The 16,222-nt window shown below is 35.1% G+C and overlaps 1 protein-coding gene across 1 annotated transcript in view; it reads right to left on the reverse strand.

The window, feature by feature from the left end:
- Positions 1-3,650: 3,650 nt before the first annotated feature.
- The window catches only part of Vps35 (Vacuolar protein sorting 35), a 30,228-nt gene continuing 17,656 nt past the window's right edge, over positions 3,651-16,222 (reverse strand). Inside the window, exons 11-15 of the mRNA XM_071592290.1 lie at positions 15,861-16,029; positions 13,390-13,569; positions 10,275-10,514; positions 6,875-7,018; positions 3,651-4,767 (exon numbers count right to left, since the gene is read on the reverse strand). Of these exons, the coding sequence (XP_071448391.1) occupies positions 4,582-4,767; positions 6,875-7,018; positions 10,275-10,514; positions 13,390-13,569; positions 15,861-16,029 (919 nt within the window). The 3' untranslated portion in view covers positions 3,651-4,581. The remainder of the gene's footprint in view (positions 4,768-6,874; positions 7,019-10,274; positions 10,515-13,389; positions 13,570-15,860; positions 16,030-16,222) is intronic.

The following is a 16,222-nucleotide window of genomic DNA, read 5'->3' on the forward strand; positions in this document are numbered from 1 at the left end:
TTGTGAAACACCAAATGAAACATTATAGCTGTTATATAATTTGCTCCAATCAACTAGGTGGATTTTATAAAATTTTTACTGTGAGACTATTTCATGTGTAGTCAACATAAAGAACCATTGTCATTATTGCTTGAAAGAAAGATGATACTAAATTAACTGGCATTCATTCAGGTATGAATAATTAATAAAAACAATGTAACATTCACCGAAAGAAAAAATATTCCAGAAAATGGCCATGATACTTTCATATACTTCAGCTTCTCTTGTTTATATTTCCTAGGCTTAACATGGTCACACGACAACCACACATACATACATAGAGAAATACATACATATATACACACATTAACATATACATGTGTGTGATATATATATATATATATATATATATATATATATATATATATATATGTATATGTATGTAAGTATGTATCCCTTTCATAAGGTTTTTAATTAATATTGACACCTAGCACAAAAATGAAGCAATGCAATTTTAAATATTAAAAAGACATTCTCTTTAAAACTACTTAATAAACATAACCATAATTTTCTCATAACAAGAGCATTTTTTATTGAAAAGACTCATATCTTATCTTAACAAATATGTCCAAATCTTGTTAGCAAGAAGGGTAATTGTGACATCAATAAATATGATGAATACAATTTCTATAGCACATAATAACTATTGAAGTTGGTAAAAATTGAACAAAAAGTTTTCCATTCATCATTCTACAAGCAAGACCATATGAGAGAATTAGTGAGTGCCATACTACTTTGATAGCATTGAATGTTTTAGGTTGTAAGATGTTTCCTACAAATACTGTTTTCCTTGAAAAGTATTTCAAAAGCATATAATTGAATTATTCTGCGAAAGTATTCAATATATGTACATGATGAGTGTTTATTTCCCTTTTTTGCAAGCATTTGTATAGTCTAGTTTTATTTTTTACATAATTTACATCAATAAAATATGTATTTCTTTTTCTACCATGATTATTTTCTATTTTTTGCCAATTTCCTTTGTATTGTATTCTTCCATATCAAGTTTAAGAATAATTTTATAAATAAAGCTGTGAACTTTTATACATCTGATCTTATTTCTTGACAAAATACATCCACCTTCCCAGCTTTTGCAAACGTTCATAGTCATGAAACTATTAAGGTAGGAGGCAGATTTGTCTTTGAATTAAATATTACAGCACATGAATGTTCACTGCTTTACACTGAAATAGGGCTTGCTGAGATTACAGGAATGCAGCTGATAACTGCAAAGGCCTTTATCTACTTGGAATAAAGAGACACTCACAATTTTGGTTTTTGAATATTTCGGAGGCCCAACCACCTTTCTTTATGGAATGAAGAAAACTGAAGATGCAGGTGATGGACAGGAAGAGCATAGGGAGGAAGGTTAAGGAGATTGAGAAGGCATATGGGGGATGAGGATAAGGGATTGGCTGGAATGGGTAGTCTATCACCTTCTACCAATTGATCTTTAGTGACTTCACCCAATACTAAGCCTGACGACATATGAAATTCACACACCATATAACTGATCAACTCTGATGAACTCCATTTAAATGAGCTAGATATGTTAAGGAGCTGGCAATAGTAAGGTGAATTAAGTGAAATTAGGGGAGAGGAGATCAAATAGAATAGAAGGAACCTTCCCAGAAATGGCAATCTGGTTAGAGAGAATAAGATATCTTGGACTCCTCATTCCTTAGTGCTATTTATTACGACCTCAAAAATCCTTAAATTTTTCAAAAATCGATAAGCTCTGTGAGACTTTGGGAAAAAAAGGAAATATGAAATGGGCACGAGAATGGTCGGAATTTCAGGATGCATATATACCTTGCATATTCAGAAAAGATTTCCTAGGAATGGGTATCTTTTATCGATGAGACTGAGCTATGAGATTTGAATGAGATGAGAAATTTTAAAAAAATACAATAAGATATATTAGATATCAGTATTTGCTGCCGGCAAAAGATAGTTTCAAAATAGGCTTGGACAATTCCTCTAAAATGAAAGACAGCAGTGAAGGTTATTGTCACTTCTCCCAAAGATCTGAAGGTAAGAGAACCCCTGAAAGTTCAAGGGATAAAGGGATTGAATTTGCAAATTGTAAATTTACAAAATTCCTCATTCATAATCGGATCCGATTTATACACCACTAGCAATCTGGACATAAATATGCTGTGGGGGAAGAGTTTGGCAGAATTTTGTTAAGAAATACAAATACTTTACTCTAGAAATATTCTATGAAGAACAACACCTTCAATTGCATTGGTGTATGAGTACTTGAAAAAACTTTTGAAAGTTCATAACAATGGAGTACACTCGACCACTGGAATACGAGGCAACTATTCAGTCAGCAATTGTTTGTACAAAGAGAGGATACCTTTTACCTAGGGTTACTATCCAGATTATTCAACCAAGGTTTTCAAGGTGAAAACTATTATCAACAGTAGTTCAGATCCCTCATTTGACTCAGAAGAACCTTTGATGGTGAACCATCAAAGGTTCTTTTTACGGGAAGGAACCTTCTAGGAACCAAACATATCAGAGTACAGAATTTGAAATAGGAGGCATGTCATCTTCTCAGTCAGAGGCAGGCTGAAATACCTTTCAACTGCCCCGGTATCCATGCTCCACAGCATAGATTCATGACTTAAGTAAATGCAAGTTTAAGTTTAACTGCAATACTGTACAACAATATTTCCTTTAGATCCCATTAGGTTATACTAATTTTAATTTTCCATGCAACACTTGGTTATGTTAATTATTTTGATGCTATCAAAATTTGTATTAAAGATAACTATTTTCTATACCTTCATGACACATTCTACTTAAGGTTGAGTGCCTGTGGACTCTTTGAGTTTATCATGAGAGATGGCATGTATTAGCAGAGGGGTGACATCCCCATTAACATAATACATTTAAGTTTCTGAGCAACACCACAAGGGAGACGTAACTAAATGTACTACATTGTATAAATATACTATTTATTTGTGAATTTTTTAGGAAATACTCTCAAGGAAATATTAAAACTCTATTGCTTACTACTGACTCGATACGGAGCTATTATTGAGATTTGTAATAAAAGCAGCCATTATTTATGCCCTATGGGCAGAAAAAATACCCAATAATATACTTTTCTGACGAAACGACTTGCATCTTGGAAGTCGGAAGTTTCATGATTTTTTTAATATCCAGGTTTCCCTATCAAATACCAGGTTTTTTCCATGCTAAAAACAAAATTCCATTATAATGCCTGGTTTTCAAGATTATCCAGGTTAGTAGACATCCTACCACTAAAAATATTACGACTTTAACTTGTTGCAAAAAATATTTTTTGTTAATTTTTGCAGTTCACATTTACCCATAAACCTGTGTCATTTTAATTGTGATCTTATTTGAGGTTATGATTCAAAATAACCCACCAAAGTGGAAACTCTGGAAATCTGTTAAAATAATTCTGCCTCTGCTAAGGCCTGAACACAAAATTACCAGCATGATAAGTCATCAAATTAACCTGAATGCCAAGGCACATAAACATATCTAGGGTTTAGAAGGCATTGAAATGATGACGGAAGAACAGGACAGCGATGGAATTTGTTCAGAAGAATAAACCCAATAAAATTTCTGGCAACAGTTCAAATATTTATAAACACAAAAGTATACAATGTACATGAACACTGATAAAATTCACAATGAAATTATCAAACTTTATACATGATATTTATACAATATATAATATGTAAACATTTTACAAATCTATTTTTACACTGGAAGTTTATAAGAATGTTGGTTATGAGTAAACCAAATAAAGAATGCTTTCATCTCACCATATTCATTTATCAAAAAATACCATAAAAATAATATTCTGATTTCTAGTTTAAATTTAACAAGTTTACACCATGATGAACACCTCACACTCCAGGCCGTACCACAAATCAGCAGCCACATTTCTATGGCAGCAAACATGTATGGCAGTATCTAAGACAACTCATCAATAAATGCTACAATATAAAATAATGTATCAGTAAATGATAACAATAAAAAAACAAGGGTCGTTATCCCCATCCTACTTCACAAAATTCTTCTTATGTCAATGATTATTTTGGATGTTAGGAAACAACAAATGATGCATTAAGGTGAATTTAAAAATGTTAACTTTTACTTCTTAAAATTTCCCTGAAATTAAATGTTTTTACACACAAACTGAAATATTTTTACACCAGCCGACTCAATAATTTCACTAAAATAATTTATGATGACAATAATAAGTCCAGTGGCTAGGAACAACAGCAAGAGGAGGATTTCATTTCCTTTTTCCTGCATTATATCCCCATCATCCAAAGCATGCATCCTTACATTGACAATCATGCTCAGGGGTTCTCCTCACGCATTTCAAATGAAGGCAGTTGAACTGACACCCATACAAATGGTAGCCCAGCAACACAACCATGTACACTTCATATGCATTAAGGGAGTATGTACATACTGTATTCCAAGTGACATGATTCAATACGCCATCTAAAACACACCTTCAGCTTATCCTACTAGACTACTAATCCCTCACAATACCAGACCTTCATAAGAGATGCCCTCTTCGTCAGCCTCGGGATATTCCATTCGTGATCGCAAGTGATCCAAAGTGTTACTAAAATGCTTATTTATCTGCTCAGTTTCATCACCAGCTTCTAGATTTGGAAGCTGCTCCCTTATTCGTGCAATCAGCTGGTTCAGCATTCCAACAGTAACCTAAAATGAAAGAATATTGCAAGATGGTTCATTTGTATTTGACAATACTTCCCTACTATTGCTAGTATTCTCTACAGTAATCTACTATTCCTGGTAGATTTTTGATTTAATCACAGACTAAACACGGCCACATCCTGCCAAACAAGTTTGTCGAGTTAAAGATCAATTTTTAACTCCATAAACTCTCTGCCTCCATTCATTCAAAAATCTGAAACTTTTACCACCTCCACCTCCCTCACTCTTCAAACATTCTCCCCTCCACACGCAATCTGCCCTGCATCCACTTCCCCCACCTTGACAGAATTTGTCCCCATTTAAACATTCCGTCACTTTAGGCAGAGATGCAACGGTTAATTTTTTGATGGCAGAGGGTTAAAAGGGGCATCAGCTCCCCATATGGTACCTGCACACAGCCAAGCTGTTTGAGTCCACAGACACAAAAATGATCACACAAAAAGAAAATTTTTTGAAGTAACTACAATGCTATTTTGCAAATCAACATTATTTCACTAAAAATTCATTTTCAAAAGAAAGAATTTTATTTTTTCAATTTAGTGGGTTTTGGAGTTTTCTATAATCATTTTGTTGCATCCTAACACCTAATTCACTCTATCAATGTCATTCATTGCTCACCATTATTATGCATTTTAAAATAAATTTAGTTATACCTTATACAAGCTTGCTAGATATCACATTTTCATTGACCATATTATTCACTAAACAACTAATAAAATGAAAACAAAGACTTTTTATTAAAATAGAATTAATACAAAGAATGATTTGGTGGAACTTTATGGTAGCAATCAAAATGACCACTCAGTTGTTTTTCAGTATGTCAGCAAATATTTTAGAAACTAATAAACCACAGAAAAAGTGTAAAAAAATTGAATGAATTCAAAATTAAAATACATTAAAATTTGTGAAATACCAAAAACCTCTATTGAGATAGTCTGGAGATTAAATGACAAACTCCATTAAGTCAAAATGACCACTCCCCACTTCTAATATTTAACAATTCCAATATATGGAGATGAATTATTGATATTGAAGAATGAGAATTTGTGTAATCTAGCAAATGATCATGATCATTATTCTAATTATACCAAATGTTAAAATTTCACAATTAACAGGATTCTTCTTTTTTACCAAAACACCTACACAGAGAATAAAACCAGAATATTTTTACCACATGCTTTTGATAATTATTAATTTAAAAGATCAATGCAGTGATAAGTAATAATACCACAAATAAGAGCTAACAGTTATCATATGCTACAGTGCAGCTCAGTGAATTCTAATTCTATAAGATAAGTCAAGAAGAATTATTTATCAATTATTATTTTTCATATTGGTATTTTATTAATTTTGATACATTTTACACAGTCATTAAGTAATTAGTCTTGTTATTAATTATAAGAAAAAGTATACTCCACCTTATAATGTTTCACAGTGGTATTTCATTCCTTGTGACATTATATACAGGGTGCAGCAGGATAAAATTCAATTTGAAATTCCCACCATTTTATACCACATGTTGAGGTCACCATTGGCTTCCAAATACACTTGACGTATGCCCTTAACAGTCATAACCTCAAAGCAGTCGCAACACTAAGAACAAGTGCGGCATATAATCAAAGAGCTGCGATTATTGAAAGTACAAGCACTTGTCTCTCGGCAATGGAAATTATTTGGTTCTTTGGGTACCCAAGATTGATGATATATGATGTCATCTCAAAATATAGTGTGTCAGAAAAGCCTGACGATAATTTTGCAACATCGTCAAGAAAAACTCACTAGAAGGAGCACATTGAAATTTGCCATATAGTAGGTTTGTCCTCGCGTATAGCATGCATCCTACTTCAGTAAAAAATTTCAGTGATAAAAATGTGAATTACAGATGCAAAATTATGGTCAGATGCACATAAATTGCAGGTTAGTTTACAATCAAAGGATTTCTCTTCCTGGAGTCATAAAAATATGTGGTTACAGTTATTGTGGCATAACAATACATACAATAAACCATAACTTGCATAAAGAAAGAAAAATTGGATTGCACTGCATTACATGCAACACGACCTTTTTTCATCTTTACAAATTGTTCACATACCTGATCGTTTCCTTTCTCATAGAAATAGATATAGTGGTTGAGAAGCTCCACAAATAGTTGCACCTGGACGGATGGGTCCATACACTGACTGGCTATCCTCCCCCCCTTTTTCAAACACTCCAACACCCGCTTCCCATCACGCATCTGATTTCATTGGAAGAGCAGGATGGGGAAAACAGGAAAAATGAAAAGAATGATAAGCTAAAATGCGACAGAAAAAGATTTACATTATGCATGCATAGTATATTCACTGAGAAGCTGCAATTAAAATTTTCAAATTTACAAAGAGTATATCTTTCCCATCAAAAAATTGGATTAGAAGACTAACTATTTCGAGGGATGTTGCACCATAAGACCACGCTCAAATTTATGCAGTGAAATACTCCACTGCTGCACTCATTCTTTCAAATAAGGTGCACATTGATGCACCCCAGCTGAAAAGATGATGTTGCCCTGGAATGTAAATCACTTCCAATCTGAGGAGTTTTATTATAATTCCCTTCGACTCGGTGTGTGCAATAGTTGAGAGAAGACCCCCATCTATTAAGTCCTTCCACGTCTGAAATCCTCACTTTCAGGAACTGAATGGGGGGGGGCAGCTCCCTCCCCTTTGCTGTCTGTGGTTTTCCATTAATTTCTGGAGTCAAGACAATCACCAAGCTTGGGGTTAAGAGAGCCATTCCCAAAGACAGGACCCCAAGGTACCTACCTAAGCACTCAAATTACTAATTTTAACATTAAAATGGACTTGGCACCAGAGAATAAAATATATATTAAACATTCTTTATGATGAGAAGAAAATATTTTGAACTAGAGTCAAGGTAGGGCATGGGAAAGACAAATGAGGAGTAGCACTGGAGGGCTAGGCCCACTATCCCAGCCCATTTGACCTCATGTTCCATTACTAAATACCAGAGTCCCTCTCTCTCTTCTTTCAGGGCTGAACTTCACTTTGATTTTCTTTATCTTTGTAATTTTTTTGGTAAAATATGGCTGTGCAAGAATATTTTATTGAAATGAAGGTTCCACCTAAACGTCTTTGGAATGAAACAATTTTGCTCAAGGTAACACTTTTCTCCTACAATTTATTACAGTTAATTATGTTCTGATTTTCTGTTATTAGTGCTGATCACACAGGCTGGAAACAGATAATTTGAGGAATCAATTAATTAATTCATAACATAAAATCAGAAGAGGAATAAGTATTTGGGGGAGAATAGCCTAATAAGATCCATTTTGGCCAATTTGGTTTTGAACAAGTACGATCCAAATACCGCCCATATGTTTGTGTGCCTTAAAGAAAGTCTGAACTTTTGACATTGGAAAATTTAGTCCGACTTTTTGGAAAGAACAAGCAAAGCACATATCACAACCAAACATCCCAATGTTACTACCACCAAATAAGTCCTAAATTAACAAATGCAAGCAAGCAACTCACTCTTATAAATCACCCTATAGTAGGTTTTCCATCTAGCATTAATAGATATAATTGAAATATTGTGGTTTGTAATTGAAATTATTTCTTTTTGAAATTTCTGAAGGTCCTCCCAAGAGAGATTCAATATAGTAAAAGACCAAATGGCATGTGTAAACTGTTTAAATTCTTATTATAATGCTCATATTATTAGAGTTCATAATTTTCCACAGACTTTATTTCACAGTAGTCATGAGTGTGTAAAAGGCTGCTTTGAGTGTAGTTGGATGGCGACTTGAGATTTTATAGGAGATATCTCCTAGGAAAGGGATCGAACACCAATTGAAGTCTTTAGAAGTTGAGGGCTGAGCAGGGGAAATATTTCTAATCTCAAATTGCCTTCCAACTACACTTAAAGCAGTATTTTACACACCCCTGACTCTTTCCAAACTCTTGGCTAATGGCAAAGACAAATAGGATACATTTAATAAATCAGGTATCTACTAACTTAAATGCGATGATTGCAACACATATCTTGTCCGTCAAACTGGGAGGAATTTCAAAACACAAGTCCAAGAACACACCAGGTATCACAAAACGCAAAACCCCAATTCCCTCTTTGCAAAACACCTCTTAGATAGTAAACATAATAACAACTTTGTCCCAGAAATACTGCATGTCCTCCCTACAGAATTGAAAATGAAGGCTCTACAGTTAACTGAGATTTGAAGGCACTTGGCGGATCCCAATACAATACTTTGTAATAAGAAATTACATGCCCATTCCTCCTTTCCAAAAAATTGAAGTCTGTGGAAAATTACAAACTCTTTTAATATGGACATCAAAAGATTCCACGACGTGAAGCCTGAAAGTGTGAAGTATACCTTATCACAATATTACAAACTCCAAGTTAATGGGAGTCAAAACTGAATGGCAATAGATCTACTGTCTGAAAAATTTCCAATCTCAACAGGAAGATGGCAGCAATCTTCGACAAAAATTAATGAGTGTGTTTGTGAATTTGAAGAAGACGAAAGTGCTTTTCCATCAGGACAATGCACTTGCTCACGTTTTGGCAGTCTCCAAGGCTAAAATTCATGAATTGCACTTCCGATTGGTTGACCACTCACCATACATATTCACCAGATTTGGCCCCCAGTGACCCCTCTAGTTTCCTAACCTTAAACTTTAGCTTGGAGGATAGAGATTTTCATTGGACGAGGAGGTTATTGCATATGTTAATGCCAGTTTTGTTTTCATCAACTGCTATTTGGAAGAGTTGAAAAAGTTAAGAGCATTGCTGGAAAAAGAGTATCAACTTAAAAGGAGACTTATGTTGAAAAAGTAAATATAAATTTGAAAATAAAATCTAGTTTAATTGTTGGGTTGGAAACTTTCCACACTATCCTTGTATGCTCCGCTTCCTACTCTCCCCAACACCTCAGATGTCACCATTCATACCCTTTTCCACAAAAAAACTGGAATAATTATTATGGAATATGTATAGCAATAAAATATACTTCACAATGAACCCCAGAATGGTAATATAAAATTTTATTCACATTAACACCATGGTTACTGATATGTATGTCATTTTCTGGGGTTGTACGTTTTGCAAATATTCACCTTTGCTCAATTTACTTGTTTTCCCTTTTTTCTAGCAAAGTCGTGGAAAAGTCAAGCCTTTTTCTCTTTCACCACTGAACTTTGATCCCTATATATCTAAATGGGGGAGAGCATGAAGAGAGGCACACATTCAATGAGCAAGTATAATCATTAAAAACATGGTAAACTTAAATAATGTTTTGTACAAGAAGTACTATCATAAAAAAGTGAGAGACTGCATTAAAAAGATTATAGAGGCAAATAATGCATGATCTACTATTTTTTGTGTTCTATGAGACGAATTATTCTTAAACCTTTGACCAAAGTCAACAGTTCATTCAGCCGCTGAAGAGAGCTGGTAGTGACAAGAGCAACACCTACCTCCCCCCCACTTGTTGCCAAACTCTTGCCTGACCAGAAGAGATGGGCACATGCGGCCACCCCTCGGCATTGGTCGGGTTTCTTCAGCAGTTTAGAAGCCGCGAGGGCACACTGTGTGCGCAAAGGCTCATGGTTCTCTTCAGAGAAGCAGGCTGTCGCTTCAAATGCACCTGTAACCAATGTGATAGCCGCTAGCTGTGCACGGCTGTCCGAAATTTCATCCTCATAGAGTGAGAAGGCCTGGGGATGACAAAAGGAATGAAAACTGATTCATGGTATACTATGAAGTACATACCTGCTTGAATGAGAATTGACGATTTATCCACATTTCATGAGCACATCATGTGAATAAGACATACATAATAATACACAATAAGACATTCATATAATCACAAAACTAAAAGCAAACCTCAAAGAGGCTTGCACATAATTCTCACACTTCATCATGAACCTGTACTTGATCAGCAGGGACATACACAACAATGGCCGTGAAATGTGCAATCTGACAAGATGAAAATTTAAGAACAATAAACAAAAGAGGCCATTTAGGTAATATTTAATGGAGGGGATCAACCCAAACATGTAAAGTTATCTAAAATTCATCATTCCGCAGGCATTTTACTGCCATTTTTCGATTTGCACAGGTAGGAATCCATATTTCTTGCTCGTAAACAAGTATGCTTTTTGTCTAAGTATTGATTATCAAAAACATTTCACTCACCAAATTATTCAGCAAGTGATTTAAAAAATTCAAACCTTTACAATAACATTTTGTCCACCAATTGATATTAAGGTCATTCTGCCATTTAAAAGCTCAACTTCTTTTTACAAAAGACTGTCTTTTTTTATTCAATGGCTTTGATAATTATTTGATGCTTCACAATTTGTTTCAAGCCATCAACCATCTTATACATTTTGCTCCATACCTGCCAGAGTTTTTAAATATTAGTGCATACATTCACAGCATCACACAGACATCTACAGCATCCGGTGAAGACAACATCGCGGCATCATACCAACACCTCCACTTTTTCCACTTTCACTTCTTTATGCTGCACTCAGAATAATGATTTCTAAAATGTTACATCAGCCTTCCCCATAAACATAAGACCATAAACTTCAGAATTCAAGAGCTATTTATGTTGATACCAAACAATTAGGGTCACTTCTAAAAAATTATGCTCTATATTACATAGATTATTACCGAATATTACGTAGCCATTACCAAATAAAGCTGATTTTCTCAAGCACACGAAAATTTTTCATGATTTTCCATAGCTAACTGGAATTTGGTACCCCAAAACTGCAGCTAATATAGATGTCATTTTCACTTATACTGTGCTTGCATTTTGTTCATGCAGTTAATTAACTATTTTCGATGAACTACTAATGTTTTGTGCAAATTTAGAACTTTTTAGCAAAAAATTATTGAAAAAAGCATTGCTCACACATCTGTATAACATCTACATACACAACTCGCTCAGCTTAATATGGTGCTTTCAAGGTAAATAATCAGGGTCAGCCAAGTTTCTCGGGTTCTCCTCTGGGCCAGATATTCAGGGGCTGATGTTTCAATGGACAAGTCTATCGAAAGCATGACCCAGTGGAGAACCAGAGAAAACTTCACCCACAGCAGTCAGAAGTTTGGAATCCAATGAATATTTAGCATTTCATGGACATAAACCAATAGACTTGGAAGAATTTGACAACATCTAAAAGCAAGCACTAATATTCTTCACTTAGCATTTTTATTGCAAGGAAAGAAGTTCCCAGAATTTGTTTAGAGCAGCAAAGGAAAGTACTGGTGGTGCCTTCTTCAGTGGGAGTGGTGGAGGGGCACACCTGTTCCTAATACACCAAGGGTGTATGGAGTAGGGTATCACACCCACTGCCAATGACCCTGCCCATTGTAGGACATGAGTAGGGGGAAATGAAAATACTATATTACCCCCACAAGTGTGTTATGGAAAATTTCAAAATGAGTTTTGAAGCACGTTTGAAAGAACTAGCCATCAACAAACAAGTTGGGCAATTGATAAAAATTGTATACATGACAGTCATTGTCTTATGTTAACCATTCCTTGTAACAGAAATATCATTTGAAAACTATGGCAACAAATGGTGAATGAGCTACCTACAATTTGGCCTCTTAAACATTTTCCTATATCATGGATGGCCCTACAAGAAGCCATTACCATTACCCATGCCACTGCAGCTCTATGGGTCATTAGAATGTGTAATTTTCGACACAACATCAAGGTCAAAGTCCATGGAGGGGAATACCTCTATTTATTCAAATTTTAGCATAAGAGTATGAAACCTATAACATGTTAAAACTACAAAGTGGCTAATGTTATACTTTTCTACTTAAATGTGGGTTAGTAAATTTTAAATTAATTAAAAGAGATGTTGTACGTTTGCATACAATACTACGGACAGATGAGTTAATAGGCAATTCAAATTCGCTATGAATGTATGCCAAAAGGGGAAAAAATGGAACCTTGCTTAGCGAAAGCCTTGCATAACAAGTAATTTGCATAATCAAGAAAAATATTCACCCAAAAATGACTCGCTTAATGAGCAAAGTTTCACATAGTGAGTGATTGGGAGAGGGGAATTCCTGGAATGATTATGTGCCCACTGCTTTACTTTGTATTCGGTACTCATTCTGCAAGCATCTAGGTGTCTCTAGGGATCACACATTGTTCACACCACACATGTTCAGACATATCATTCGTGATTTTTTGAGCAAAAAATAATACTACTTTGTGCATGGTTTTAAAAATGCCCGTGAAGAAACAGTAGGAAGAAGACAGTCGTAAGAGAAATAAAAAATTACAGTAGAAATGAAAATTAAAATCAGTGAAAAACTAGGACAAGATGGTTGATCTCTCTCTGGCTCCACCTTCCCAGAGTCCTCTAATTATGTAATTTATAAGTTTTCAGGCTTATCTCTAAAAGTTAGGAATTTAATTCATTTTTAACTTCATTTTACTTTCATTTTACTACATTTTTAACTTCATTTTAATTTCACTCTAAATATTTTAAAATGTTCCATGAGTCAAGAGTTATCTCTTCTATCACACTTAGTATAGATATAATCTAGTATACTCACTTCAGACATGAAATCATATGCAACTGTTTCATGGTTTTCAAAACCTATCTGCCCAGCAGCCAGTGCTCCCTGAAGGAAGAGTCGTAAAGGAAGTTCAGCCAAATCTGCCTTAACCAATGCCATAATTGTCTGCCGCACAAAATGGAATATTTTATCACATTTCTTCTCCCAGAGTTCATCCTGAAATGGGAGAAACAAAATTACAGGATGCACAAAGCCATTCATGAAGATGCAATACAATGAATTACCAAAATGTTCATTGACTAACGCACCAGCACACTCTGAGCATAGAGCGGTACGAAAAGGAAATGGAGGCATGGAATGCCCATTTACCTTTGCAGGAAATTACACTAGTGCACGGGGAAGAGGGTGGTAGCAAAACCATGAAGCGGATAAAACGATACAAAAACAACATGAAGGACGATGTAAGAAACTCCTTGGGCCTTGAAGCGGCTTAATGCTCTGAATAAAATTAAAATTAAAAGACATAGCAAAGACTTGTAGGCAAGTAATATCTTTAGGCAGCGCATAAGTGTGTTTCTCTCCAAAATTGTAGGTCCAGATGGTTTGTAACAGCAGATTTCAAGACGGGACGAGGCAGGATTGAAATGATGTGACTTGCAAGCGAATAAACTCGGTGACGGACGGAAGTTAATGCGCTGCTCGTACGTCAGCCATTCGAATAAATTGACTCACTTGGAGTGGCGCCTGAATAGCCTTATTTTGGATGGTCTCAAGGAGATGCCAGAGCATTTTCCCTGATGGCAAACACAGGGCAAGCATAGTACAGAAACTGTGGGCAAATGATCATCCTGTAAAGTCGCATCCTGTCGGCGTGACCCAGAGGGGAAATCACGGATGAAAGGCGGCCGAGGTGGCTCCTTGCGACTATTGCCTTCTGACCGCAAAAGTCGAGGTGCAGCTGGAAAGTGAGCCATTTGTCAAGAATGAAACCAAGAAATCGGAGCAAAGAAGCTCTCCGTATAATGTGTTGCTGGAAGAAAAGAGGAATGTGGGGTGTGCATTTTCGTCTGCAGGAAAAATGAATGTGTGTGCTTCCATCAGGATTGCTAGTCAACACAGAAGAAATTCTTCTAAGCCTTGTGGAAATCTTTTAAGGCATTGGAAGCTGTCACTTGCTCTTCATCCACACTATCAAATACACAACATTTCTGAATGCGCCCAGTTAAAAGAAAATTTTATTTTGTTAGTATACACTATTTTTGTTTGTTTACTTTATCCAAAAAGTACATATAATAGCTTTCAAATTAATACTTTCCTTACATTTGGAAAATTTACTAATTCAAACTTTCCTGGGAAACAATAGGTGGCACAGGGAAAGGATCTGGCCCCGCTACCGTGCTATGTTTGAATTTCACATGCCATTGGGCTTAGTATTTGGTGAACATCTATCAAAACAACCTTCAGTTGATAACTCAGTTTATAGTTTGCTTTATGCTAGTCATATCATTGCTATCCAAATTTCAAATTCAATAGTTTCACAAATGGTTTTATCTTACTTCGTTTCAAAAATTAGGAAACAAACAAAAATTGTATCTGGTCATACTTAAAGAGATTCCCCATCATGGCCCTATGGTTTTAAATTTTGAAATCTGGGATATTTTCAGGATTGATGAAAGTTCCAACCCAAGCACAAAGGTTGCTCGGAAAAGAGGAATTCTCAAAATCCATTTGGAATAATTTTTAAGCATTTTTGAATCAGTTCATTAATACTGACCTTTTCTGGCTCGTCTCATAACTACTAACTGATGTTAGCGAGTCTATTCTACACTAAAATAATATGATTTAAATTATTAATGAATTTTGGAGAATTCAGCAGGGGTGAATTATTGAAAAAAATTTAGTAGCATATTAGGAGACAAGATGAACACTTCAAAACAGAGGTGATAAGAAGAGGAATATACAAATAAGGGCGTGGAACAAAAAGATCACCACCCTACTCCTGTCCAATCACAAAATGCCTCCTTTTGCCCCATATACAAAAATTAACCAATATATTTCAAGGTAAAGCTTGAAAATGTACCTGAAAATGATGCTATGCATTGAAACCTGGGTTGTAAGATTAAAACATTAGTGGGATTAACAAAGGCAATTTTCCTTTCTCCAATGAATAAGTTACACAAAGACAAGCCTTAAATTACTAATTTTAAAAAAATCACCAACAAAAAAATTTCCTGGTAAGGCTTTAACCTTTACAAGAAATTAGGTCTGAATGCCTTCGTTAGTTTTGGGTTGCAATTTCCCTCTCCAGATGCCATAATCTTAGTTCCAGACAAAGCACTTGGTCAACCACACATGATAATCAAGATGCTCACTCTCCTCAGTAGAATGATGCATGGAATTTGTCTCCAGGAGATGCATTGTGAAAACAATTTATCAACACTTACTAAGTTCTAGGTTTGTGGAAAATAATTCTGAAAATAATACCACAAATAATAAATAAAAATTACCTCATCTTTCAGGAATTTATACTTGAATGCAAGTTGATATGCTTGGAAAACAATTGGGGCCAAGGTATGCTTCAAACGACGATTTCCTCCAGCACCAAAATGTTTTCGAGCAATGTTGAGTATTTGATACTGCTGATCTGGGATGTCAGAATGAAGTAGGTGAATAAATCTGTAATAAGCAATCAAGAGATAGGCATTCATGTACAAAATCAGTCAACTCTTTACATGGATTTCTAAGAAAAATTTCAAATGTAACACCAAAAGAGAAAAAATAAATTAAACAACACACTTGGCAACCTACCCACCACTGATCAAAAATAAGTTTCATCGCATGTTTACCAGCAATGTACTTAGACAATGTA

The sequence above is a fragment of the Hetaerina americana genome, unplaced genomic scaffold (assembly GCF_022747635.1).
Source record: "Hetaerina americana unplaced genomic scaffold, ioHetAmer1.1.p SCAF_5, whole genome shotgun sequence".
In the NCBI taxonomy this organism is placed as follows: Eukaryota; Metazoa; Arthropoda; class Insecta; order Odonata; family Calopterygidae; genus Hetaerina; species Hetaerina americana.